A 26,048-nucleotide genomic window follows, 5' to 3' on the forward strand; every position below is an offset into this window, starting at 1 on the left:
AGAAAAGCATCTGTTGGCTCGAAAATGAAGTGCATAAGTGGTATGTGCTATTTCAGAAACAGGAAGGCCTAGACTTCCAGTTTCTTTATCAGTCATTGTGAGCAATGAGATTTTCTCTGAAATGTAGCCACATAACATAACTATTAAACACAATACTATTCAACAGCAGTTGAGGGCAGATATTCAAATCAACCATTGACATCAAACAAAATCAACAAGGATTTGGACAATTATTATAATTTATTGACGTATAAACATACAATTAATATTCCCTCCTCAAAACTACAAGACTTTGTTCAGACAACAGAATTTTTACCTCACTCCTCTTTGAAAATCACTCTACAAAAAGAAAAGAAAACTCTTTGTATAAAAATGATTTAAAACAGCAAGGCATACTTGTTTAATGGCAATGGGAAAGCAGTCTATGGCCTATTTCTAGAGTTGTATATACCTGCTAATTTGGGTGGAAAAGGTTTAAGTTAAGGTAAGATTTGGGCTATACCATGTGTTCTCCACAACCCCCAATGTTTTTTATAGAAAATGTCTGCTGAGACTTCTCTTACAAATTTAAAGTTCACCATCTGTTATAGAAACTGTGTAACATGTGTTATATCAGTTACCTATTTCAGTTATCCACACCACCAAGAAGAAAATAATTAAGGTGAAGCAGCAACATGCAAATTAAGCTAGCAGCAAGAGAAGTTAGCATTGCTTTTTCCTGAAAACTGGTTCATGTAATGTGACAAGGAGGTAGTTCACACAGGGTTATACCCGGTTCGAAACCGGCTTCGGCAGTCGATGTGTCCTTGGGCAAGACACTTAACCCCAAGTTGCTCCCGAAGGCTTGCCATCGGTGTGGACTGGATGTGAGGCATGAATGTTAGTTAGAGTCTGATGGTGGCACCTTGCATGGTAGCCTGTCATCAGTGTGTGAATGGATGAATGATATGTAATATACTACTGACTGTAAGTCGCTTTGGATAAAAGCGTCTGCTAAATGACTGCAATGTAATGTAATGTAATGTAATACATGAAAACATTCGTAATTCATTGAAACTAGGATTAACAGAAAGGAACAATTGAATGTGTAGATCAGCCATGTCAGCAATGAAACATGCAAGTACGTAAACTAAGTAAAATACATAAACACATTCATTTTAACAAATTACTTGCCACCACCACGTAATGCACTGTACAGAAGTCTTAGCCATTTCACATATTTTTGTGAGATCAGGTTGTGACCATCCCATGTCAGCCAATGTACTGCTGAGGTAAAATACCAGAGCAGAGAGGTAAGAAACAGGTACACTCATCACTATCACAGCAACAATTGTTTTCTCAGCGTGTCTGTTTGCGCAAACACATGCTGCCAGCAGTCAACACTGCTGCAGATAATTTACTGTAGAGCAGGTGCAATCTGTGATTGATTACACATGGTGTCAACTTAATTATGGACTTGTTTTATGAGCATACTGTTGGCCAGGCTCTGTAGGCAAAGTCGGATAAAATAGAGACAACAAACACATCCCAAAGTTGTCACATACTAATGCTCCCAACTCGTCACATTCTTGGTCATGCTTGGGCTGCAGTGTCATGACCCTTTACTGAGTGGGTTGCACATAATGCAGTGGTTAACACACACACACACACACACACACACACACACACACACACACACACACACACACACAACAAACACATACATTCTTGTTCACACAAACAAACACCTTTACAGGGTTGGAATTCATTATTGTGCAATTTTGGCCGAACCAATCATTTCATGCCAAAACTAGTACAGGCAGATGTCTGCAGTTCTCCATAATAACACGTAGCCACAAGTTCAATGCAATCTGAACACCTACTTTAAAAACTAAGTGACAACAGCAAGTCCGTGTACTTCCCTCACTTACAATGATTCATTGCTAGTTGCTTACATTTCATAATCTGCGCATAAATACATTTAAAAATTGCATCATCATTTACCGAGCTGGAGCATCCATGTGTTAATTGCCTTTACAGTGATGTTTACCGTCTCCCTTTGCACACCCCCTCAGCCTTGCTTGTCTTGATCCATGTCAGTTACACACATTTCTTCCATCAAATTTAAAGCCATTTTGTATTGAAGCTGCTAAACCTGTGAAACCTTACATCATATAGTTTAATAAACATGCCATTATACAAGACATTTGCTGGTTAATTTCATAATTTAGTTAGCACATAGTTCCCTATCCGTTTTCAGGATTTCCTGGAAAGCTCCACAGCTTGGCTGGCAAATGCACATTTCCGGCCATATTGTCGGCCATTTGAGAGAGGACAGGAAAATTTGAACTATCAATCAAACGTGTTTTCACTTATTTTCAAAATGTACCCATATCCAATTTACAGTAACTGTAGCACCTGATGGTTTTGAATTAGAGGCTTTGCCAGTTGATATTCCAACTGGCTCGAGCCACCAGAAGGGAAGCCAAAGACAAGGCCACGAAATAACTTTGTGGCACTGAGGGACACTTCAGCTAGATGAGCAACTGTCATCAGCACATAATGAATGCCTTGTGGAAAGAAATGCCTGCTACTTCATGCCCTTACTTAGACGTGCTTAATTATAATCCACATAATGACTGACAGCCTGCAGTACTTGTATATCATTTCTGATATCGACAAAAAACAGATCCATTTGAAATGCCTACATGAAGCCAGAAGAAATGTATAACATCAATCATTAATTCAATTCAATTTTGTAAACCCCAAGAGGGCTTTACAATCTGTACATATGCAACATCCTCTGTCCTTCCCTCACATCGGCACAGGAAAAACTCCCCTAAAAAAAACCTTTAACAGAGAGAAAAAAGGAAAAAACCTACGGGAGAACGACAGAGGAGGGATCCTTCTCCCAGGATGGACAGAATGCAATAGATGTCATGTGTACAGAATGAACAACATAACAGAGTTACAACACATTCAATGAATATGACATAAATTATTCATATAATCACAGTAGTAAGCAAAGTAACGAAGGAGAAAATTAAGACTACATATAATAAAAGCAGCATTGACTATAGCAGAATTAAAATAATGATATAGGGAATAGTATTAGTAATGTGACTAATAATAATAACAGTAACAGTGGGTGTCAGCCGGGTCACAGCAGGAGGCCCGACCACGGTCCAGGTACCACAACGATTCATGGAAACCTGCGAGGCGAGAAAGCAAATAAATTAGATATGTTGTGTGTGAATTTTTGTGTCTTCTTGTCCTCCTGGCCCTGCTGTCTCTCTGATACGTTGCCTTCATACACGGCTATATCATCTATACAAGTAATTTACAAGTACTGGGTCGGGACCCACCGGTCAGTCACAGGATATTTTTTGGGGGGCAGTAACTAAATATGCAGAATATTGTCCATAGTCTTTTATTTAACATTTATATGTGCAGCACCTTGAGTCACATCCGGGATCCGTAATGTTCATATTGTTCTAATAATTGTAGCCTACTTACGCCATTGAATCTAATATTAGAGGCTTGTGCACATTCTGTTTGAGGTCCTGTTTGAGGTCCTTCTGTAACTCTCTGCAGCAAAGCGGGTAAATGGATTTCCCAAAATGTCAAGCTATCTCCTTAACCACATTACACTTAATGATAAAAATAGGACTGGCTGAACAGTTATAGATGCTGCACAGAACAAGTAAGTCCATTGTCCCCTTTGCGGACTTGAATGTCAGTATGTGGGTTTTTTTACATTTCTGGACTGACTATTGGCTTATGTTGTATTAACTTAGGGGATGTTTCTGTATTTATTGGAATTGCATTTTATTGATGTCACTTTTACTGACTTTGGCTGGTCCCAGAGCAATATAATATCCTCTTGTATTTTGTTTCCTGTATAGGTGTTATGTGTCCTATGTTGTTAACGTATGTGGGACTCGGTATCCCCCTGTGGATCAATCAAATTGTAGTTTTACTACTGTCAGTAGCATCATGGTTTTTTTGTTTTGTTTTCAGCAATCTAAGAAGATCAATGATTGAATGTTTAACCAAATGAGGAAATAATGACATTTAGTTTTTTCTGTACTGTGACCATATCCTTTGCCTGCTGTAACACCAAAACATCCCAACATAATATAAGTCACTATGGTGATGTGTTGCCATCCCAGGAACTAGCCTTACCAGAAGAAGGCATCCACAGCTCTTGTCTAAACCTGGCCAACATTGTAAGATATCTGGCCTGCAGATAGTGAAAGCAGGCCAGGAGGAAATAGGTCGCCAAGGTATCAATATTCCTGTTACCATCATGAAGACTGACCCTCGCAGTCTGGTCAGAAGGTGACAAACTCCACTGGTCAATGAGGACGCAGGTGCTGTGCAGAATGCTCTACTGATCTTTCAATGAAATATATACGCTTCCTTTAATGTGGCTGAAGGACGCAAGGTACATACATACTAAGAATTCAATTACATTATAATAGCATAAATTAGTTTTGTTAACATTGTATAGTAAGAAAATATGGCTGAAAAAAATCAGTTGAATAACTTCCAAACAACTTTAGAATGACATAGGCCTGTGGTCTTCCTGGAGCTGTCTCCCTCTATAATTAGTTTGACTTAGTTTTCACTGAATGCCTTCTTATCATAGGAAACATGTAGGCTTAATCAATTCATTATAAAAATAAATTCCAAAGGCTATTTAACAACAATTCAGTAAAAATCCCCTCAGTCAAATCCTTACAAATAATAGATGTTTAACAAGGTTTTTCAGAGAAACCCTCCAAGCAACCAGAGCAGAGATCAGGCGCAGCTCCCCTGTTGGGGATTTATCTCATGTTTATTAGTTGAACTGTAATCATGAGTTACAGACATGGCAGCCAAATTAGAAAGTCAATTTTCAGTTACCATCCATGGCTTTTCTTTAATGTGTTTTCAACCCCTAATTGTTTTGGACTGAGTGTATGTGCAGCAGCCATGGTGGTTCATATTGTTATTTTTTTCTACTGCTATTAGCTGCTAAGGAGTGCAGCCGGACATTCTGATCCACAACTCCCAAACTCTACAAGCCTGTGCTGGGAATCACCTTCTGCGTAAGGCCCTCTGGTCAGACCTCAGTGCCTCAGTGGAAACTTGGCTCTGCTCTTCATCCACTTCTAAACAGATGACTGCTTACACACAGTCTGCACATCATAATAAACACACAGGGTGAACACCGTGTTTTCACCCAGCAGAGCTCCGTACTGGTGCGACAGAGAGAGAGGGAGGCCGGTGATAATCACAACACAACACAATAGGTGATGCATATGTGTTATGGCACAGATAATCAAGAACAAATTGTGATTATGCTTTACATACGTTTGTCCTGTTCCCCGATAGAAACGCCCTTTTAGTGATTCTGGGATATGATGTCGATAGGAAACCACATTGTTACTGGAATAAGGACTGTGCTTAAATGGTAAGTTTCTCAAGCAGAGACTGATAGGAAATTACTTTAAAAACAGTGTTTAGGTGATATGCAGATTGCTCAACTAACCAGAGCATACATTCAGCATTCAGCAGTATTTAAAAAAAATCTTGTTACTGAAATGCAGCAACTTGCACATCATAAAAAATACTTTATTTATTTATTCTTATCCCCATGTAGACAAAGTGTACCCGTAACAAAGTGAAAAAAACTGGTGCAAATGGAAGATGATGTGGGTTACTCATCTACTTGGCACAAAAAACGAACATGCAGGTCTCAGCTTAATCACAATTACGCATTAATTTGACACCCTGCTACATGTTTAACCAATGGAAAGCATCCGCGTGCTTGTGTATTATGTCTATAAGGTCTGTACATGACATCTGACATGTTTAAGTAATGAAACTGATCAACTGTGCTTTAATCAATGTGAACTGGTTAATGATCTATGAGAGAATATATTTTAAACAGACAGTTATTTAGTTTGCCCCTGAAAAAAAAAAATGTGCAGCCAAAGATTGGTTTTAGTAATGTATTTATAGTGTCCTAATAACACAGCATTCATTATACATAATATATACATTATATTAGAAATGTAATAAATGTAAAGTGACCGGAGTCATGTAGTGATGAAGATGACGAAGAATCAACCAAATCTGTTCTCATTGTTTTGTTTTTCTGCCTGCAAATTGAGTTCTGCAAAGATTCCATTTCCACCAGCATTTGGCAGCTATTTTTAGCAAAAACTAATAACAAAAACAACAGAAGGAGAGCTTAGATTTGCAAGCAAACATTACTACTAAATCAATCAGCAGAAAATGTCTTAACTGTAACGACTGACATAATGACTACACACAACTTGAAGTGCCGTTTAACAAGTTTTAATGAAGAGAGGAAATTACATGTTACAGCTCTGTTAACTGTTAGCTATACTACAATTAGCTAGCCTATCCATCTCAGTCCTGGATGTTTACCTTACCAACAACAAATTACATCACTTATGTAAATGAACAATGGTAGTTGTGGTCTTTTGATACTATGTAGTCAAATCAGGTCCTACATTTCCCCCGTTCTCTAACTTGACCCTAAGTCAAGTCAACCAGTCTAGCAACTTCTGGTCTTTGTTGTTGACCTGGATAGTGGTCAGTTGTGGAACACCTCAGCGCCCATTTCCTCTTCATTGGGCTTGTTGGTATTCAAAAGTCTTTTTGAGTCCCAGAATGTTCCATTGTAAAGCTGGAAGGTGTATCTGCCATGTAATCCTATAAGTACCAGACAAACTGGACTTCAACAAGTGTCCTCTAAGCAGTCGCACAGTCTCCAAATTGCAGGGAGGGATCCTCCTAGATGTGCTTTCTTCTGTTCTTGGTCTTTATTTAAGCCTTCTGTTGTTTCTTTTTCCTTTATATATTTCGCTAGCTTGGCGTCATCAGGTGGTTTGGCAGCCTTGAAGTGTGGAAGGGTGGTTCTTTAAATCATGAGCTCTGACAAGTCTTTCCCCATTCAGTCACCTTGTGAGGCATTGATCTGTAGCTCAACAGTAGTGTCCTCAGTGCGTCAGAGAACTATTTTCCTTCCTGGGGCAAGGCAGGAAGCCCTTTGTTTAACCTCTCTACACCTGCAATGTGGATGACATAACAGTGTCTTCAATGCTAGTTGTAGTTTACTAACTAACTATGCACAATGTAGCCACGTCAGGTAATAAAACTAGCTGGTGGAGATAGTCGAACAGCTAGCAGCTTAAGAGACCCAACAACCAAATGAGAGTGATTATTGTACTTACATTCCTCACTTTGACAAAAAAGCTAAACTCAAATGTTGCTTTGTGTCTCCATTGTATGCAGATTTTCAGCTTGTTAATGAAGTTCTCCAGCCTCCAGGTGGCCGAAACATGCTGCTCTAACAATACAGATGAAAGATGTTAACATGTCATGATTGAAACAAAGTTAGTACTGGTTGACAGTCACATTTCTTAGATGTCTAGGTTAGAAAATGCTGCCTAACAACAGCCTGTCAGCAAGAATATTTCCGACTGAAACTTGCGCTTACGTCACATGATGAGCATCAGCTGTGTCATTCTTTACAATCTGAGTCACATTCATGCAGGTGTACTTAGATAACCTTATCACTGTGTGTGCTGGTACACCCGTGCCAACACAGCTCCCTCTAACCTCCTCCTATGGTGTTGAAGCTTTTGATATTATTGACATTAATAATATCTCATGTTCATGCATGAGTTTGTTGATGGGGGATCAGTTCTCCTAGCACCGATCTCTGAGCCCCCTCAAACAGCAAAGCTTATTTCACCAAATCTGACTGTAGGCTATAACTCTTTGCTATAAATGGTAAATTCCTCGACTGACGCATTGCTGACTTTCTGAACAGCATTTCAAGGTTTCAGGTTTTAGCTTATACTCTGAAATACAGTTATTAAATTTTGTTGAAAATGCTTAACCTACATTTCTATTAACTTTTCAACCAATTCAACCCTCTTACCCCAGAATGTAAACATATTTTGTCTTAAATACCAATGAAGGACAGTTATCCAAGGAAAGTTTTTATAAACTGTAGTTATAATGAGAGGATTGTAAAACAATGCATTCAACAGTACCCACATTATTTTTTCCCCAAACACCCATAGAGGCAAGAGGATATTGCCTCATCATCTTTATGCCAACCTGACAGATTTCGACATGCCATCTTAACATCCACACCCTGTGTGAGTAATTCATTGAATATGAACACTTTAGGTAGTGTTGCAAAGTGACAATGAATCAATTATACATCCGAGATGGCGACATGTGACGTTGAGTTTCTGGAAACAGGAAAGGCACATTCAAGGTTGAACAGTGATAGGTGCTGTGTTTTTCTTGATCATTTATTTCAGAGTATTCTTTGTTTTCAAATTGTACAATAGATGGAGAGTAAAGGTATTAAGGCATTGAAGAGAAAAAAAGTTCCATTAGCCCCTGCCATTGCTTTATATTTAGGAATAAGGGCATCAAGTCTGCAATGTACGTCACATCTTGACCTTTCACTTAAAAAACGGAAGCCCACAGGCTACTCAGGGAGGGAATGATTTTGCAGTGACAGCCTACCAATGCCTCAGGCCCAGAGAGTCATACCGGGGCAAGTCACTGTTTACAGAGCAAGAGCCAATCATGTTGAGGCCCGCCCCTCGCCTGTCACACTCTGGATCGTGGCTGGAGGGAGAAACTATAAAGTTGCCTGAGAAGTCAAAAGGGAGAAGGAGAGGAGATTGAACCATGAGAGAGAACCTCGCTAGTGTGTCATTCCAAAGCATGGCGTTCACTGACTGTATGAAACCCACTGACCTGCCCACAGAGAAGAAGGGGATAAAGTAAGTTGTTGTTTCATATGAATTATGCAGGTTATGATGACCTCGTAAAAAGATGTTACTCAGAATTACACTGCAATAAAATACTGATGATTGATTTCCTTTTTCCAGGAGGAAAAACTGGAGGAACAGAATAGGATTCCTCTTGAAGACAAACACTTCCCAGTCGTTATTAGATCTAATGAAAAACAGATCTTACAGGTAAGACCTCTTTATTTTGAGGATTATGTCATAATTCTGCAAAACATCTTGTTCATGCTTCATGCTAGTTATAGTTTATTTAGTTTTAAATCTATAATGAAATTGTATATTTCTTTTTTAAATAATTGTTTAATTTAATCTAATTAACCTTATTTATTTTGTGTCCTTGGCATAACCTACCCATTAAAAACTCTCTATTGAATTAATTAATTTAGTATATTATAAAACCAAACAAGGTCACCAGTTTTTATGTCTTAAATCAATTATTTAATTCTTAATGAAACGCCCATTGCAGCATGGATACACTGTATAGTAAATTAAAAGTTACTTTACAGATTAATTTATAATTGATGTCTTTTTTAGGAGGGTTTGCAAAGGTGTATTGATTTCATCAATTTAAAGATGTTTTCCTCTTTTGTAATTTTCTAATAAGTTCCTTATCCTCTCCCCTCAGGCCAACTGCTGATGACGTGCACCAATGGGCGCAGTCACTTGACAAGCTAATCAGCCATAAATGTAAGCATCATTCACCGCACTATTGGTCCATGATTACATAGAAGGGTCTCAAAGGTCATACGATTACTGTGTGCTAAATGGAGGCCCTTTATTGGCCTCAATAAAAGAAAGCTGTAATGGCTTTTTACTTACTTTACCTTACATTAATGAGCAAACAACTTCCTTCTGCTTCTATTACCTGCCTTTTCTTTAACACTTCTTCTCCTCTTTCCCCCTCCCACAGACGGGAAAACTGTGTTCTGTATTTTTCTGAAGTCTGAGTTCTGCGAAGAGAATCTTGAGTTTTGGACAGCCTGTGAGGATTTCAGGAACATCACATCGCACAAAGAGCTGGCGTCCAAGGCCAACAGTATTTACGAGGAGTTCATTAAAAGTGAAGCTCCCAAAGAGGTAACAGCTGCCATTATAGCATTTCCTGTTAATCAAAATAAATGAGTCGTTGGATTGATTTAATCAAATGTTCCAAATCTGAATTCATGTACTTCAAGTTTTATTAATACACAATATAGTCTTTATTAAAAATGGAGGTCAAAGGCTCATAATGGCTGTTTCTTTGGTCACAGATAAACCTGGATTTCCACACAAAAAATGCCATCGTCCAGACTCTCCATGAGCCAACTGTGACCAGCTTCCTGGCAGCTCAGAAGAAAGTCTACAGCCTGATGGAGAACAACTCCTACCCGAGATTTATCTACTCCGACCTCTACAAAGAACTGTGTGCTGCTGCCAGCGGAGAGGGAAAGCACATTAAGTCCTAGTCAAACTAGACACCCACTCCTGAAGTCATTTGTTTACCGCTGTGACAGTGTGAATAGACCGCTGATGATGTTCATTCCGGGCAACGCCTCGGAATAATGGACCCAGACGCAAATCCATAGCATTAACAATAACGTTAAGTGCGGGAAATGCAAAAGTGAAGCCATTTTTTACTCCGTCCTGCTGAGAGCTGATTAGGATGCGACATGCTGCTCTAGGCAGTGCACAGAGCACTTCTACCAGAAGGGATTATTGTTACATTTTCCTCACTGGGCCATCACCTTTCTTTAAATCACGCTATTAGAATTTTGGGCAATGATGCGTTCAAGAAAATGCTGTTAAGTGCAACTGCATTCAAAGCTGAGATGACTGTAAAAACACTTTACACTTAACTCTCTCTCACCGACAATATGGTTAGAATGTATTTCTGTGTTGATATCCACTTGAAGACTTTGCACAGCTGTCATATAAACAGGACCCTCTGTGTGACCCTAGTTTTAACTGCCATGTTGCTCTACTGGATTTGCTTGGATCTGTTTGCACAAAAAGTGGAATTCTAACTTATATAATAATGTGCACATGTTCCACCAAAGATTGTATATGGCCTGAAAATACTGTGACAATGTTATGTATTGTAAATATTGCACATACTGAATGTGAATTTAAGTTAGCAGGCAGCTGGACTGCTCAAGAAATAAAATATTTTCTTCACTACTGAAATGCCTTTGTAGCGTTTGATTCTGAATTCAATGCAAAAATGTCAAACTTTTTTAAGCATGGAAGTGAATTTCTGACATTTGGGAACATTTGTGTGTGTAACCAAAGTAATTTAGGGTCAGAGACTTTAATAGATTTAGAAAGTTTCACCCACATCTCATGGTCTAGTTTACTCCTAATTCACTGGTCAAATGACTACATTGTTTATTTACTTAAAAACCTGCAGAAACAGATTTTTTGGCAACTTGGTTAAAGCGAAAACCAGTTTAAACACGAAATTAGCATATAGTCATCTTTAATGTTGATATGGCTAATATGTTAGGAGTTATAAACAGGTGCTTATTTACACATCCAGCAGATATGGAACAATATTACCACTCATGTGTAGTCATGTTTCTAGTACACTTGCAAACCTAAATCCAAAATTCACTCTTTTAAACTCTATGCTCTCCACCAATAATACAATGAAAGAAAAATGTCTGATAAATGCTTCACTGTGTTCACCAACTAGTCAATATCTTTGTATGTCTGTCATGTATGCTAAACAGAGGGTTTATCAGAATGTTTTTGCTGAAAGTTTGACAATTTTATTATATGCTGCAACATAAAAATGTAGAAAAAATCAGGAGGTCTGAATTTTTATGATATACGGTACTTAGTTATTTGATCCATTAATATAAAAAAATAATGATTGAATATATACCAATAAAATGCCTAATTCCTGATTAATGACTTATATGTGGCTCAAACAGTCCTAAATGATCTTAATTATTTTTGAAGAAAAGTGATGCAATATTTTGCAACGTAAAAAAAGTTACCATATATCTTGAATACAAAAACTTAAAATAGTTTAATGTGCACGTCATGTACTCGGGGTGTTTGGTTTAACGAAAGTCAGACACATCCACATACCGTACACTGACATCTTTTCAGAGACAATGTGCTGGATGTTCAGTTACGCAACAAAAACAACATTCCTCATCTTTTGGAAACATTTCATTTCTCTTGGTGCAGCTGATGGGGCCCACGTCATGGCAGCTTAGTTCCCTTACTGTAACTTTGTGTAAAGAGCACCTTGACAGACAGCAGAGAGAACCCCCCCCCCCCCGCCGCCTGCTGTGTGTTTGCTCTCTGATAAAGAGGCTGTTTCCAGACCTGAACCCGTAGTAGAGGCTGACAGTGGCCAGACACCCAGACGTTGCTCCTGACAGGCTGACAGCTCCGGCTCCCTCCTCGGACCTGTGGCCTTCTGTCGAGGTGTAACAGGTCATCTTTTACACCAGCAGCTCTCCAGAACCGTATCCTCCACTTGCCTTCAGGTTAAAGGAGTGGATGTGTGATCTTAAACTCAGACAGATGTGTTTGTAACTGTATAAATAAAGAGTTATTTTCTTTAGTGTCTGAATGATATTAACCCCAATATGCTACCGGCAGGGCTCTAGGGATGGCCCCTCGGCTATTTGGTGCAGACTGAAAAATGCATTATATGGACTACCATTCAATTTTGCACAGACATGATGAGTCGTGATCCCCATAGGATTAAGATTACTGACCTTGGTGATTCCCTGACTTTTCTACAAGCATCACCATGGGGTTGACATTTGTGGTTTTAAGTGAAATGTCTCAACAGCCTGGTTGGCAGCATGGATTGCCATTAAATCTCCAGACATCCACATTCTCCTCAGGATAAACTGCATTAACTTATGTGACCTTACAACTTCACATATATTGCCACTATCACATCGTCTTACTTTGGTTTATGAACATATACCTGTAAATGACAATACCGTCAACCTCAGCTGTTCTTTGTGTTCGTTGCTAATAAGCATATGTTAGCATGCTAACTTGCTAAAGCATGATAAGATAAGATAAGATAAGATAATCCTTTATTAGTCCCGCAGCGGGGAAATTTGCATGATGGCGACGACCATGGTAATCATTATAGTTACTTAACATCAGTATGTTGGCATATGTTAAGAACCTTGGAGTTATCTTTGACCAGGATCTGTCTTTTAACTCTTATATAAAACAGATCTCAAGGACAGCCTTTTTTCATTTATGTAACATTGCGAAAATCAGGCAAATCCTGTCTCAAAGCGATGCAGAAAAACTAGTTCATGCATTTGTTACCTCTAGACTAGATTACGGTCTCTTAGATCTTTACAGTTGATGCAGAATGCTGCAGCACGTGTTCTAACAAAAACTAAGAAAAGAGATCATATTACTCCAGTATTAGCTTCTCTGCACTGGCTCCCTGTTAAATCAAGAATAGAATTTAAAATTCTTTTACTTACCTACAAAGCTCTAACTGGTCAGGCACCGTCTTATCTTAAGGAACTTATAGTTCCATATTACCCAACTAGAGAGCTGCGCTCAATCAATGCAGGGTTACTTGTGGTTCCTAGAGTATATAAAAGTAGGATGGGAGCCAGAGCCTTCAGTTATCAGGCTCCTCTTCTGTGGAACCAGGTTCCAGTTTCAGTCCGGGGGGCAGACACACTCACCACTTTCAAGAGCAGGCTTAAGACCTTCCTTTTTCATAGCGCTTATAGTTAGGGCTGGTTCAGGTTCGCCTTGGTCCAGCCCCTAGATATGCTGCTATATGCCTAGACAGCCGGGGACTACCTAGGATACGCTGAGCTCCTCTCTCCTCTTCTCTCCCTCCTTCTTTATGTATTAATCTCCTATTTATGCACATTACTGATTTTGCTTCTTCCCCGGAGTTCTTGTGCTTTCTCGCCTCGCAGGTTCCCAGGAATCGGGGTTATATTTGGACTGTCATCGTGCCACCTACTGAGGCCCTGCTGACACCCACTACTACTACCACTATCATTATTAGTCACATTACTATTATTATTGCCTGTACTATTACGCTTATTGACTTGCTTCTACCCTGGAGTCTTTGTGCTTTCTCGCTTCGCAGGCTTCTATAAATCGTGGCTGTACCTGGACCGTGGATGTGCATCCTGCTACGGCCCTGCTGACACCGACTGCTACCACCATTACCTGTCACATTACATTACTATTACCTGTACCATTAAGCATTTTAGCTTTACTTCCACCCTGAAGCCCTTTTGCTTTCTCGTTCTGCAGGTTTCCATGAATCGTTGTGGTACCTGGACCGTAGTCGTGCCTCCTGCTGTGAGCCGACTGACACCCACTGCTACTTCGATTATTATTATTAGTCACATTACTATCCCTATTTTCATGGCTATAATTCTACTGTAATAATTGCTGCTGTTATTATAAGTAGTCTTATTATATGAATCATTTATGTCATATACATTGAATGTGTTGTATCTAAGAACTGTTATGCTGCTCATTCTGTACACATGACATCTATTGCATTCTGTCCATCCTGGGAGAAGGATCCCTCCTCTGTCGTTCTCCCATAGGTTTCTTCCTTTTTTCTCCCTGTTAAAGGGTTTTTTTAGGGGAGTTTTTCCTGTGCCGATGTGAGGGAGGGACAGAGGATGTCGCATGTGCACAGATTGTAAAGCCCTCTGAGGCAAATTTGTAATTTGTGATTCTGGGCTATACAAAATAAACTGAATTGAATTGAATTGAATTGAATATGTTGATATTAGCATTTAGGTCAAAGCCCGGCTGTGCTGAGACAGTCTATAGAGCCTCACAGCTGAAGACACTTGGTTTTATTTGTCTTATAAACCCATCATTAGCTGATTTTATATGACCAGTTTTAACTTTTTATTTCTGTTAATGTCTTTTTCCACACTGATTGTACGTCTGATTGTTCTCAAATCATTGTAAATTTGAATACTTTGGGGTTTTGGATTGTTGGTCAAAAAGAAAACACCAAGCATTTCCATTTTACTTTCCAGACATTTTATTAGACTACTAAACGACTAACAAGAAAACAGCAAAAACACCTTTTATTTTCAGCCTTAATGTTATCTCTCAAGGACTTTTGCTTGTCTGGTGTGGAACCGCTGCTTTATGGGCCCATAAAGCCCTTTGAGACACTGTATGTGATAATGAGCTGTACAAATAAACTTCCCATGGCCTTCAAAATAGGCCCATGCAGTACACATTCCACTATGCAGCAATCTGGCTATTTTTAAGACTTAATTCTTTTTGTAGCATTTGCATCTATGTCAGTCTGACACAACATACATCCCATGTTGTGTGACCTCATCCAAGTATAAAGGAAAAAATAGCGATAAAAAGACAATGGGATGATTGCTATGTCAGATGACAGCACATACAGTGAGGCAGTGACGGTATTCATAAACATCCTGCAGAACTGGAACTGTCACCCTGAATGCTTTTTGTTTGCTCATCCATGTGGCCTGAGCTCAGACAGGCTTATCAAACAGACACATACTGTTCTTTCTCTCTCTCTCTGAGATGGTAGTAAAACCTGTGGGTTACCAGTAGTTGCTATGAAGGATCTTGGCAACAGACTACTGGGACCAGATCCAATAAGTACTTAAGGTGTGTGTGTAAACAGAGAAGCCAAAAATAGAAAAGGACCACGTTCTACTTTGGTCATCAGACTGCAGATACGTCAGACTACACAGGCCTTTAGTGGAACGTTGTGTTCAAGCACCCGTAAGTCAGCTGAGAAGGATTTCTTCGCGCAGTACAGACTCCCGTGTTCAAAACATCGACATGCTCCTACTGGAAGCTCTCCATAAAAAACACGAGTCACTAAATTTGTACCCGTCGTTTCTCAAGGATGCACTTATAAGTACTTGGCAGCTTGTTGGTGCGCTCTCATCAGGTCAAAAGGTTGAGCACAGATTTGACAACATTGTTTTTAAAAAGGTTTGATATTTGTTGTCAAATACATGAACTAATAAATTAACACTGGATTTGTGATGTACTGTAAATGCAAGCTTCATTTTTCCTCTGTATTACCAGTAGGTGGTGGCAAAGCTCTGCCGCTAAGTCTGATTGCAGAATGGATTCATCTGTTTGGAGCATTAAGATTAGAAAAGAAACTCTCCAAAATGAGTGAATAATTAAAAAGTTGAAAGAAATCTGTCTTGGAAATCAGTACATTAAAACACAAATTCACAAACATCAAGACATTTTATTATGAAAATAAGACAGAACATAATTTGAGCACATCATTCCTTCTATCATGCATTAGAGCTGATGGACACACATGGAGAGAGTATTTTGCCGTACAGTCTCTCTGCTACAGCTGCAGTGCAGTTCTGAATGTCTGGATGGTTCACCATGGTGAGGAAGTGCTGCAGACCATCCATGGTCAGTTACATGAATATGACCAATGATGAACAGTATCTGTATGTGGCTCAGTGGTGAAAAGGTGACGGTCGCTCTGGATGTGTGATTAGAGGCTTCTCCTTTGGAAGATTGCTGTTGTTGATCACTTGGCCTCCTGTGCTTTTTTGGCACTCTGTTTCTCCTTTGCCTGGTGAGAAAAAGAAAAAAACATTTGCATTTCACTTTAATTACTGTAGTTGATTAAAAACATACCTAAAGCATTGTAAAAACAAAATAATTGCAATGTCTTTTTCACAAACTAGGCATGGCATGCTTGTGAGAGATTTACTTCTGCCCTCTAGTGGACAGAATAAACACTGAAGCTGAAATGCTTTGGCAATTTCATTGTATTTGTCGATTATTTTTCCTCCCTGAGACCCTGGATATTGACCAAAGTCATCCATTATTTATCCATGAGAGTTCCTAAAAACTGTAAGATACCTCATTAAAAATAAGGACGAGGAATACCCAACGATGTTTCAAAATGGCAAGCGACTTAAGTCTGACGCATTCATAGAAGGAAAGTAGTCAGAAAGAAAGACAGCCATTGAAGAAAAGCAAATACCTTCTCCACCAAAGGTATTAACTGTTGGTACTCTGCCAGTGTCTTCAGTAGCTCCATGATGAAAGGAAGGTAGTTGTGCTTTCGCCGAATGTTTTCAATCTATGAGGGAAAAAAAAGTGAGGAAAACTTGGCGCAACTGAAATTAAAAAGGACCTCTTACATTCTGAGGTTAATGCAGTAAACAGCCTCTACATTCATAGTGTGCTCATGGTTATTCGAACGGAATTTTTCAACAGGAAAAATAAACTGTAGCCTTATGGGCCTTTCCCTGCATTTGTATCACAGTGAATGTCACATTTAATAGAGCATGTAGTAGTAGGGAATGTGGAGTTTGAGAAACCCACCTTATATCTTTTAAGTTTCTGATTTTCCTCTTCAATAAGGAGCTGGTACTTGGCGATCTCAGACTGGATGGAGCTAAGAAACGTGCTGCTCTGGTCTGTGTCCATCGGTTCATCCTAAGAAACACAAGGGAAAAAAGAGCAATTGACATTATTCCAACACGGATGGCTGTTGGGTTTGTTACACTTGTGCAAGGTTAGCTAAAAGCCATGTAAGGACTTGTGCATACTGTGATGGCAAACTCAATTATTTGTAGTATATATGTAGTTTCATAAGTAAAAACTAAATAAGGCAATAGTGAATACAAAGTAGCAAAAATATTCCACTCCTTTGACATGTTTGCATGAGGGTTTCACGGTTTAAAGTTACACCTTGTGTTTGCTGACCTCTAGTGGTTGAATGCTTCACCTTGCTGCAGTAATGCTGATGTGTCATCAGGGTGCAATCAGTATACTTTGACATCACCGTTAGGTGTGGTTGGTTACAGGTGCAACAGAGCACATATCCGACAACACCCAATAATGACGCTGGGTGTGGCAACTACACCTTACAACCAGAAACAGGTCAGTAAAACTTCATTTTTATCTTGTGGTGAAATACTGTTTGACCCCTCTCTAAATTGTCTTTTGCATTTATGCAATTTATAATTATGCACTGGATTCAGATCTTCTACTCACCTCGGTAAGCTGGGTCTGGAGCTCTGCGATTTTTCTCTCGTATATCATCTTTCTGTCTGACACAATGGCCATTAGATTGAATCGGATCTCTCCTTCACTGTACCTGAAGAGGAAAATAGTACATTTTCACCAAGTAAAGAAGGATACACTGTCAAAAACAATCAAGGCAGTACAGTATTATACAGATATCTAGCATCTGTATATACAGAGAAAATACTATCTTTGCTTCATAAGACTGTAAACTATAAAAATGCAAATAAATCAGATGACATGGAGGAAAGAAGTTGTCTTTAAAATAATTTCTGCATCACTGATTTACATTAATTATCTCTATTAATTGTCTCACCACTTATTGTCTTAAAAGAAAGTGAAAGGGATTTGGTTAATTTAAAATTAAGATTATTCTTAAATTAATATTATGTAAAGACATTCACTTCTGTATTCTTTTCTCGATCACGGGGCGAACTGCGCTGATCCAGTCATCCTGGTTGCATGCACCTGGTGAAAAACACAGACAGGGAAAATGAATACTGCCGGTGTCCGTATATACACAGTAACTTCACAGTGCATCATTCTAAAAAGAGACAATTTTAGGGGAATGGGCCAACAGGACAAAATTGAGCTGTGCATAGCAGGACCTCACACCGAGGGACTGAAACCATAAAACAATAAAAAGGAAAAATAACAAATTACTTATTTTCTGCTTACCCAGGTCAATTGGTCCCTCTCGAAGCCCATCCAGCTCGTATAGTCTACCGTTTACAGGAACATAGCTCACAAAGTGAAATGCGTCCTCGTCCTTTGCTGTTGTCTTTGCATCAAACTCAAACATTTGCTGTCTGTAAATACGAAAAGATGCACAATTATAAGATCAATATCAAAGGAAATTATCATGCATCACTCAAACAATTGTAGATGCTTTTGTTTTGTCTATCAGACACGTAGAGATGTAGGAATGCACGCTGTTCCAAGAAAATCATAACTCCAATCAATAAGTCAATGTGATGTAAAGAATGTTCCATTAAAATGTTATCCCTAAGCAGGTAGTGAAAGTGCTATGCATGACAAAACAAAATGTTTTTATTTTCTATTTATAACATAAGAGCATCCGCACTGACAAGTTTTGGGGTGACCAACAAATGAGCCAGACTAACATTGGCTTGTTTCAAAAAAAGCAGACAGATGCATTAGACACAAATGGGCCAATCATTTTTTTACAGAGTTAGAATGAGGAGCTAAAAATAACATGAGGTAAATCAGACAGACTTCCTCCAGCTGGATATGACATGAGCAGGAGCTTACCTGGCAAAGCTGTTGTGAACTTGTCGGATCACTTCGGAGTTGCTGAGAGCCAAACCTTTCATCTGAGGAGAGCGGGAGGTGCAGGATTATAATGCTGACTGTACAACTCTTGCCTTAAAGATGCAGCAGAATTATGAAAGGCTGTATGGAACACATTATACCTTTCCTGTTTCTAGTACAAGTCATGCATCCAATTTGTTTTCAATGCATTTCAATGTCAATAATATATATATATATAATTATTTTTTTTTTTTTTTAAAAAGGTACTTATTCAAATAAATTGCTTTTTTGTTGCTTCTATATCATGCCTAGAAAATAATAGTAAATAAATGTTGCCATTTCAAAACTGGTTTAGACTAAAATAAATATATAAAAAGAACACAAACTATCTGAGTCAAGGCAGAATAAGTGTCTCTACTTGGAACTTTTCTAAATCAAAGGAGAAGTTGAGCATAAAAAAATAACGTAAGCCTGGATATTTTTTAACATTTGTGGGACGGACAACTTAGTCATCTTCGTTTTGAAGTTAAGAGGATAAAACTGTCAGTGTTTCAAATGGAAGAGGAATAACAGCGAGTTGTGTAAGACATTACTGCTCCAAAAAGGAAAGCTGTGTTAACTTTTTTTGAATACATGAATAAATCATGACTTACTTACATTACTTGAGTTACAAGTCAAAATACTGCTGTCACTTAAGTTAAAAGGGAAGATTCATAGTATTCAATAGAAAGAAAAGTTTACTCTGTTTTGGATTCAAGAGAAAATACCATGAACGTACAGCGGCGTCAAAACTCTGTGAAAACTCTCTGAACTCTGTCAGTGTGTCTCCAAGCAACATGTCAGAATGGGAGCAGTTGAGCAGGACGCTGACTATTGCCTGGGTGGCACAGGCGTTGTTTATGACCTGAAAACACACGGAAAAAATACACAGCAATGAGTTGGACAAATAGAATATCCCCTTAAAAGATGCAAATATAATTTTTTAAAGCCAACATTACACCTATAGTTATTTGAATACTCAATACTTGAGTGCAACAGATAGCAAATTTATGAATCAATAATTTTCTGCAAATCTGTGTTTTTTGTTTTAAAATCTGAGAACAATTTGTTAATACTTATATGCATATAAAATAGGATCTTCCTTTATAATGGAAGAAAACATGTCAGATTGAAGAGAGGCATCCTTGCACTTTGTCGTGCAAGGATGTGTGTTATTGGCCAATTCACTCAAGAAGCACAGCGACTCATTATTAGGAACAACTATGCACCATAGATCATGTCTTGCAATTCCACAGTTACCATATGATGATCCCTAAATTGGCAGAATGTTATTTATACTACAGCTGCAAAATAACAGTCTTTCTAATACTAAAAGACTCAATGTATATAAAAACAAAATCACAGAGCTAAATCTACCTGTTTGGCAAAGAAGATGTGGTCGAGCCTTGAATCCTGAACGATTGATCCTGCTGGCTCCTCACCTGGCTGCCACTTGAACAGGAAAATCAACCCATGAACTGGTCTGGAACAGAGTAGATACATTTAAAAAAAGGGGGGCCTGTCTTGAGAGGGAGCATCCAATATAAAGAAGCTGCAGGTGTTAACATACTTCAAGTTGTCAAAGTTCTCTGGCTCCATGCTCCAGATTTCTTCAACCTGGGAGCCTTTGCAACCTGACAAGCACAAAGTAAAGCATCAAATACTTATTCACACTTGTATAGCGCATGCTTTAGTCGGGGCAATCTAACCGTTAACCCGGGTTAACAGTCAGCAGAGCGAACCACAACACGCGTCATTCACGAGTGAGGGTTTGTTTCTACGCGCCGTTGTTTTGAACGCTGAGTAATGCTAGCTGGTTAGCTTGTCTAATTGAGTTAGCCGAGGCTGACCAATTATCACATGCGACTTTTTGTTAGAAAATGCAACGTTTTGGGGGGTGGCTGTACGGAACAGATCGCCTCTCAAGTATTTGCGTTTAATCGTCATAGCGATTAATTGATTCAAGCGTAAGAAATCAGCAGTAGCTCATTTAGAAGTCGCCGTTAGCTTGAAATGCGCTATGTAGCTAGCGCTGTCTGGTAGCAGCAGCACACTGAATGGGCAGCTAGCGAACCAGTCACTCACCGAAACCCTTGATCAGCTCTGTGAACACGCCAGGGTCGCTTTCCATCAGACACCACTCTCCTGCGCTGCCAGCCATTGTTACGAACGGTGTTTGTTCAAGCTACGGTGCACATATACGAGATGCTAATATCCTAGCTTAGCAGTACCCGCTAGTCAAGCTAATTTCAATGAAGCACTGGAGTGACCTCAGCGTGATGCCGTGCAATGTGCGCAATCTGGGTGCACGCGTTTTATGGCACAGCGTGTGCCGTTGGAGGATAACAATTATTTGACATACATGACTTAAAATCATTGGAGACGAGCACCATTTTAAAAAAAATATGCACGTTTCAACATTTGGAAATAGTTAACACAAAATGAATGCCCTATTATGATCTAAAAATGGCCATTTTATGAACTAGAAACACTATACCCGCCCGCCTACGACGGCGGAGGACAACAATTGCAGCACCCTTGTTAAAAATGCATGAGACATGGTAGGCTGACGGTGGACTTTCATTCATATTTATTCATAAAAACACATTCTTGGCATAATGAAAACATTTTAGAGAGGTAGTTTTACACACCCCATTAACCTTTACCTTCATAACACTAACGAGCATCAAGACGTATTAGGTTACTCATACATTCCAGTAAACCAACAATGTACCTAATATCACAAACAAATATAGAATTGCTAAAATCTTTGCAAACAATGAACATTTCCTAATACTGTGTAATGTTCAAATGAATGTGAACATTAAAATGTGAAAATCATAAAAAAATCTGTAGTTCTTTTAATCTTACAACATACAAATAATGACCTCAAATAAACTCAGAGAATGAGTATTGAATCACACTGGCAATACTTCACAACCCAAAGATGTTCACAATTTGATGATGCTTGATGGTGAGAGTCATAATCATATTTTTTTCATGAATGTAATATCTTTCAATAAAACAACCATGCAGATGACGAGTAGTTCCACAGGTTTTGTTTTAAAGATGGCAGCTTTAATAAGAATACTGTACATCCCTGCATGAAAATGTATGTCGCTTAACATCAATTATCAAATGCACTTTGATAAATAAATAACATGCTCAAGCAGTGTTCAACTTGTAGCATGAGATCGAGCAAACATTTAATAAATACAGGATTGAAAAAAACTACAAGAACGGTTAGTCATTTAGCGCACTCAAACTGTCCGCTGCCCGAGCCATCAGAGCTTGTGGCAGCACAGCAGGGAGCACACTGTTCGATCAGGGGCCGCAACTTCCCCTGCTGATGGAGTTGTTTGGTATCAGAGCCACCCCCGATGCAGTTTCCGTTAATGAAGACTCTCGGCACCTGAACACACCAATCGGGTCATAACATTAGTTCTTAGAAAAACAAATGAGGTTTAGTGCAGTTAGACATACTTTCTTGTTTGTCATTGGTTGGTGCTGCCATAACTAATATCTGTTCTAATTGTTTCGACTCGTGTTAACTTTCATCACCATGTTTCCAAAACGGAGATGTCCTGAGCTTGGGGCTAAGCATATTTTAAAGGATCACTATTGACAAAAATAAAGCGGATGAAAACCTTTTCTTTACTGAACGCTCACGTGTTTTGTCAACCTCAGTCTGCTTTTGTTGCAGTGCTGCTCTCCTTTAAGACAGCCAGGCTCTACTGTGCAGCATGATCGCATCATGTCTGTGTCACTGGTCACATTTTCCCAGTTAAACTTTGATTAATATCATACGTTTTTTTTTGTTATTCAATTTAACAATCTTAATTCAAGATTTCCAGTATTTGGATCAAGTGGCTTGTGGAAAAATAGGGCCTGTCGAATTGGTAGTGTACAACTGTTATTTCAATGTGTCAGACTTTGAAATAACATTACATATGTAATCAACATTTAGGTAAATTTAAATGTCGGATTGGACTTTTTTTTTATCTGTTTTACTCATCACTTAATTATTTTACTTAATGACAAATAATGTGTTTTAGAATCAAGCAATTTATTAATAAAAAGAAAAATCTAGAATCAGAGTTAAGCTGTGCCTATTTTAACTTATTAACAACTTTCACAGCCGTCGAGGTAATGAGGAAGAATACAGTGAGTTAGCACTGAAATAAAATAAAAGCTAAAAATAAGATATGTAAAGGGGTCTTGCATGATTTTGATACATACTGTCCGGATAAATTTAAGTCCATTTTTTTCCCCTTCAATCTCATTTTGATCTTAAAACAATCTACATCTTGCAACTTTCAAATCCTTTTTAGTTTTGTCAGTGTATATTATACAGATTTCATGTACAATTCACTTAACATAAAATTGTACTTTTATATTTTAAGTCTTATACAAAATATTCAAATAATCATTCAAATCAAAATGTTATTTCCATGAAATGAATAGATTTGCTATCATTAAAGACTATAGACTGACAAAGATGCAGCTTTTTCTGGTCTTATCTTGACTGAGATTCAGCTATTTTGAGTCAGGATTAATTCCAGAGTCTTTGCTACAGGCCAAACAAAACACCAGTCAAGTCATCTTAATTTAACTTAAATGCAGAGCTGCCAGAACAAACAAGCTGCATGTTTTGATTCCTTTTTAAATAGATGCTGAAATAACAGGCTGCTAAGTAACTTCAAATTCAGAAAACCCAAATCACAACAGGAGGCTCTCACCGTTCTGGCACCGGTCATCTGAGCTAAGGCCTCTTGCACTCTCCTCCCGTCGTTGTGCTCATCCAGTTCGATCACTTTGTAGGTCGCACCAATTTCATTGAACACATTCTTGGCCATTTTGCAATAAGGACAGGTGGTCTTGGAAAATATCACAACACAGTTCTGTGACACCATCTCCTGAAAGGTCAGGCAAAAATTAGATTTCATTAAATATTGGCAGACCTAGGAAATAGACTGCACGTACCAGGCATCAAGTGAGTTGCTAAGCAAAGGTGAAAGGAACCTCAACTGTTTAGTAGTATTCCCATGGTTAATGTTTAGTGAGTGAGAGAGCTGTGGGTCCAGTTCATAACAGAGTTTTGACTCAAAAATATACAGAGAAATATCAATACAGGAGGTAATATACTGGAATAAACTGACAGATGAAGCCAAGAAACACAGTTGACTACAAAGCTAAGGAATGCTGGTGGTTACTGATTGCAATGCCTCATGTATCAGACACAAACATTTTCTAAATAGATTGTAGAGAGATTCACAGCACAAGGTAACAGATATGTAGGCATCCACTTACCTGAACATACTGTGAACAGGATGTGCTGGACAGGGATGGGGAGGATGTAAAATTCCCCATTCTGAAAAAGACAAATCACAATATTGAAGAGCATACAGTATTTCAAGGTTTTTTTGTACATCTGATTGTACTTGAATCTAACTGATACACACTACAGGGACTGACACTACAAAGTGCGTTTGTGCAGTAACCTCCGAAACGTGAAGCTACCACATGAAGAGACAAGCTGAAGGCTAATAATGAGCATCGACATAATATCTAACTGGAGGAGAACTGCTGGTCTGAAAATACCCGTCTCCATTGTTATAGTCGTAGATAACGTTACTGACGTAATCACGTCTCAAATGTGGCTGTTTTACTCTTTTTTTTAACGCGTGGCAAAGTCCGGCAGCAGGGTTGATGTGCTGGGTAATCCAGGATTAACACTGACACCCGTAATTAAGATCTGATGTTGACAAGAGTCTGGTCAAACCCCATTAAAAAACTAGCAATATCACATCATAGCTTCCTAAAACGTGGTTATAAATGATTTATGACACTTGACCACCTAATTGTAAATTCTTTACACTTCATTCATTTGCCTCCCACTACTTGTTCCAGTTAAATGTAAAGTATGTCATGTCTCATGTAAGTGCAGGGTAACAGAGACAGCATGGCGTTAGCTAACAACAACAACAACAACAGGCGTGCAAATGATCAATGTTGACTGCAATAATGATTATTGTAATAATTGTAATAGTTTAAAGATAGTTGCGTTTGGCACGTTTAAATGTTGCATTTAGATTACTGCGAGGTTATTATGACACGTTTCCGTTCAGCCCGGTTAAGGTGTCGCCCCCGTTAAACAGCCGGCAGTGAATGGATTAGCTTTTTTAAGTCAACTCTGCTGATTGTTTTCTGTTATGTGAGTTATTACAACTGAAGCTAGCTAACGTTAGCTGTCGTTTTAGTCAAGCTAGCCAGTATGACCTTCGGCAGCCGGTCCATGCCACCCTGGGAAGACATCCCACTCGAGCAAACATGGAGAAAAAAGAAAATATGGCCCAAAAAGAATCGCGCTGTTGGCCTGGATGAAACATGCGGTTAGTGCAGGAGCAGTCCTGGAGCCACAGACCGACCCTGGCTGTTACGGTACCCTTGCTTTCGCCCCTTATTTACAATGTTTATGGTAGAAGCCTACCTTACGTGACCACCGGAAACAGCGACTGACGCAAGTTTGTACACGCCCCTCACGTCAACAAAATAAAAGATCGCTATGCTGAAGCTATCGTGTATTCATATGTAGCTTTGACCTGGCCGTGTCTCTGTAAATTCATAGCCCCCAACTCTGAATCTTTCTAATTAAATATTACAATTTCACCCGGCTCAGATTTCTATCATTTTATTGGCTTAATAATATACATACTTAAATTAGACTTTTTTTTTATGACACAGCATATTAGATTAATGTGTGTATATTCAATTGGATATGTTTTTATTATTTTTTCAAATTTCAATTATTTTGATGAGAGTAATGCTATCCTTTTGATGAGGATAAGGTATAACACAATTCTATTATTTTGATGA

General features: G+C 38.7%; 3 protein-coding genes across 6 annotated transcripts; 1 reads left to right on the forward strand and 2 right to left on the reverse strand.

Moving 5' to 3' along the window:
* The first annotated feature begins 8,706 nt into the window (after positions 1-8,706).
* On the forward strand, positions 8,707-10,979 carry LOC129094455 (regulator of G-protein signaling 2-like). Its single transcript, XM_054602633.1, has 5 exons — positions 8,707-8,807; positions 8,916-9,005; positions 9,460-9,521; positions 9,745-9,911; positions 10,085-10,979. The coding sequence occupies exons 1-5, from the start codon at positions 8,713-8,715 to the stop codon at positions 10,277-10,279; spliced, it is 609 nt and encodes a 202-aa protein (XP_054458608.1). The 5' UTR covers positions 8,707-8,712; the 3' UTR covers positions 10,280-10,979.
* Positions 10,980-16,030: 5,051 nt separating this feature from the next.
* uchl5 (ubiquitin carboxyl-terminal hydrolase L5) lies at positions 16,031-21,483 on the reverse strand. Its single transcript, XM_054602631.1, has 11 exons — positions 21,258-21,483; positions 20,743-20,806; positions 20,550-20,655; positions 19,912-20,037; positions 19,134-19,195; positions 18,540-18,670; positions 18,266-18,329; positions 17,832-17,934; positions 17,157-17,270; positions 16,813-16,911; positions 16,031-16,395 (listed from the first exon to the last, which is right to left on the reverse strand). Exons 1-11 carry the CDS (start codon positions 21,331-21,333, stop codon positions 16,351-16,353), a joined length of 990 nt encoding a protein of 329 aa, XP_054458606.1. The 5' UTR covers positions 21,334-21,483; the 3' UTR covers positions 16,031-16,350.
* A 266-nt stretch (positions 21,484-21,749) lies between these two features.
* glrx2 (glutaredoxin 2) lies at positions 21,750-25,720 on the reverse strand. Of its 4 annotated transcripts, none has more exons than XM_054603153.1 (4): positions 25,663-25,720; positions 24,483-24,543; positions 23,912-24,088; positions 21,750-22,584 (listed from the first exon to the last, which is right to left on the reverse strand). In XM_054603153.1, the coding sequence occupies exons 2-4, from the start codon at positions 24,540-24,542 to the stop codon at positions 22,420-22,422; spliced, it is 402 nt and encodes a 133-aa protein (XP_054459128.1). In that variant the 5' UTR covers position 24,543; positions 25,663-25,720; the 3' UTR covers positions 21,750-22,419. The 4 variants fall into 4 exon arrangements, with proteins under 4 accessions (XP_054459128.1, XP_054459125.1, XP_054459129.1 ...); XM_054603150.1 differs by lacking the exon at positions 25,663-25,720 and adding an exon at positions 25,452-25,646; XM_054603154.1 differs by lacking the exon at positions 25,663-25,720 and adding an exon at positions 24,812-25,043.
* Positions 25,721-26,048: the final 328 nt, after the last annotated feature.

Source organism: Anoplopoma fimbria, chromosome 8, assembly GCF_027596085.1.
Source record: "Anoplopoma fimbria isolate UVic2021 breed Golden Eagle Sablefish chromosome 8, Afim_UVic_2022, whole genome shotgun sequence".
In the NCBI taxonomy this organism is placed as follows: Eukaryota; Metazoa; Chordata; class Actinopteri; order Perciformes; family Anoplopomatidae; genus Anoplopoma; species Anoplopoma fimbria.

Bases quoted from the DNA above. Each gene is read 5' to 3' on its own strand.
- LOC129094455 (XM_054602633.1), top strand. From the start codon at position 8,713: ATGAGAGAGAACCTCGCTAGTGTGTCATTCCAAAGCATGGCGTTCACT. The intron at 8,808-8,915 runs GTAAGTTGTTGT...TCCTTTTTCCAG, and splicing joins ACAGAGAAGAAGGGGATAAA to GAGGAAAAACTGGAGGAACA. The intron at 9,912-10,084 runs GTAACAGCTGCC...CTTTGGTCACAG, and splicing joins AAAGTGAAGCTCCCAAAGAG to ATAAACCTGGATTTCCACAC.
- uchl5 (XM_054602631.1), bottom strand. From the start codon at position 21,333: ATGGCTGGCAGCGCAGGAGAGTGGTGTCTGATGGAAAGCGACCCTGGC. The intron at 20,807-21,257 runs GTGAGTGACTGG...TGTGCTTGTCAG, and splicing joins AGAGCTGATCAAGGGTTTCG to GTTGCAAAGGCTCCCAGGTT. The intron at 19,196-19,911 runs GTACGTTCATGG...CGCTCTCCTCAG, and splicing joins CACAGAGTTTTGACGCCGCT to ATGAAAGGTTTGGCTCTCAG.
- glrx2 (XM_054603150.1), bottom strand. From the start codon at position 25,561: ATGTTTCATCCAGGCCAACAGCGCGATTCTTTTTGGGCCATATTTTCT. The intron at 24,089-24,482 runs GTAAGTGGATGC...CTGACCTTTCAG, and splicing joins CCTGTTCACAGTATGTTCAG to GAGATGGTGTCACAGAACTG. The intron at 22,585-23,911 runs GTGAGAGCCTCC...TGGTGTGTTCAG, and splicing joins AGATGACCGGTGCCAGAACG to GTGCCGAGAGTCTTCATTAA.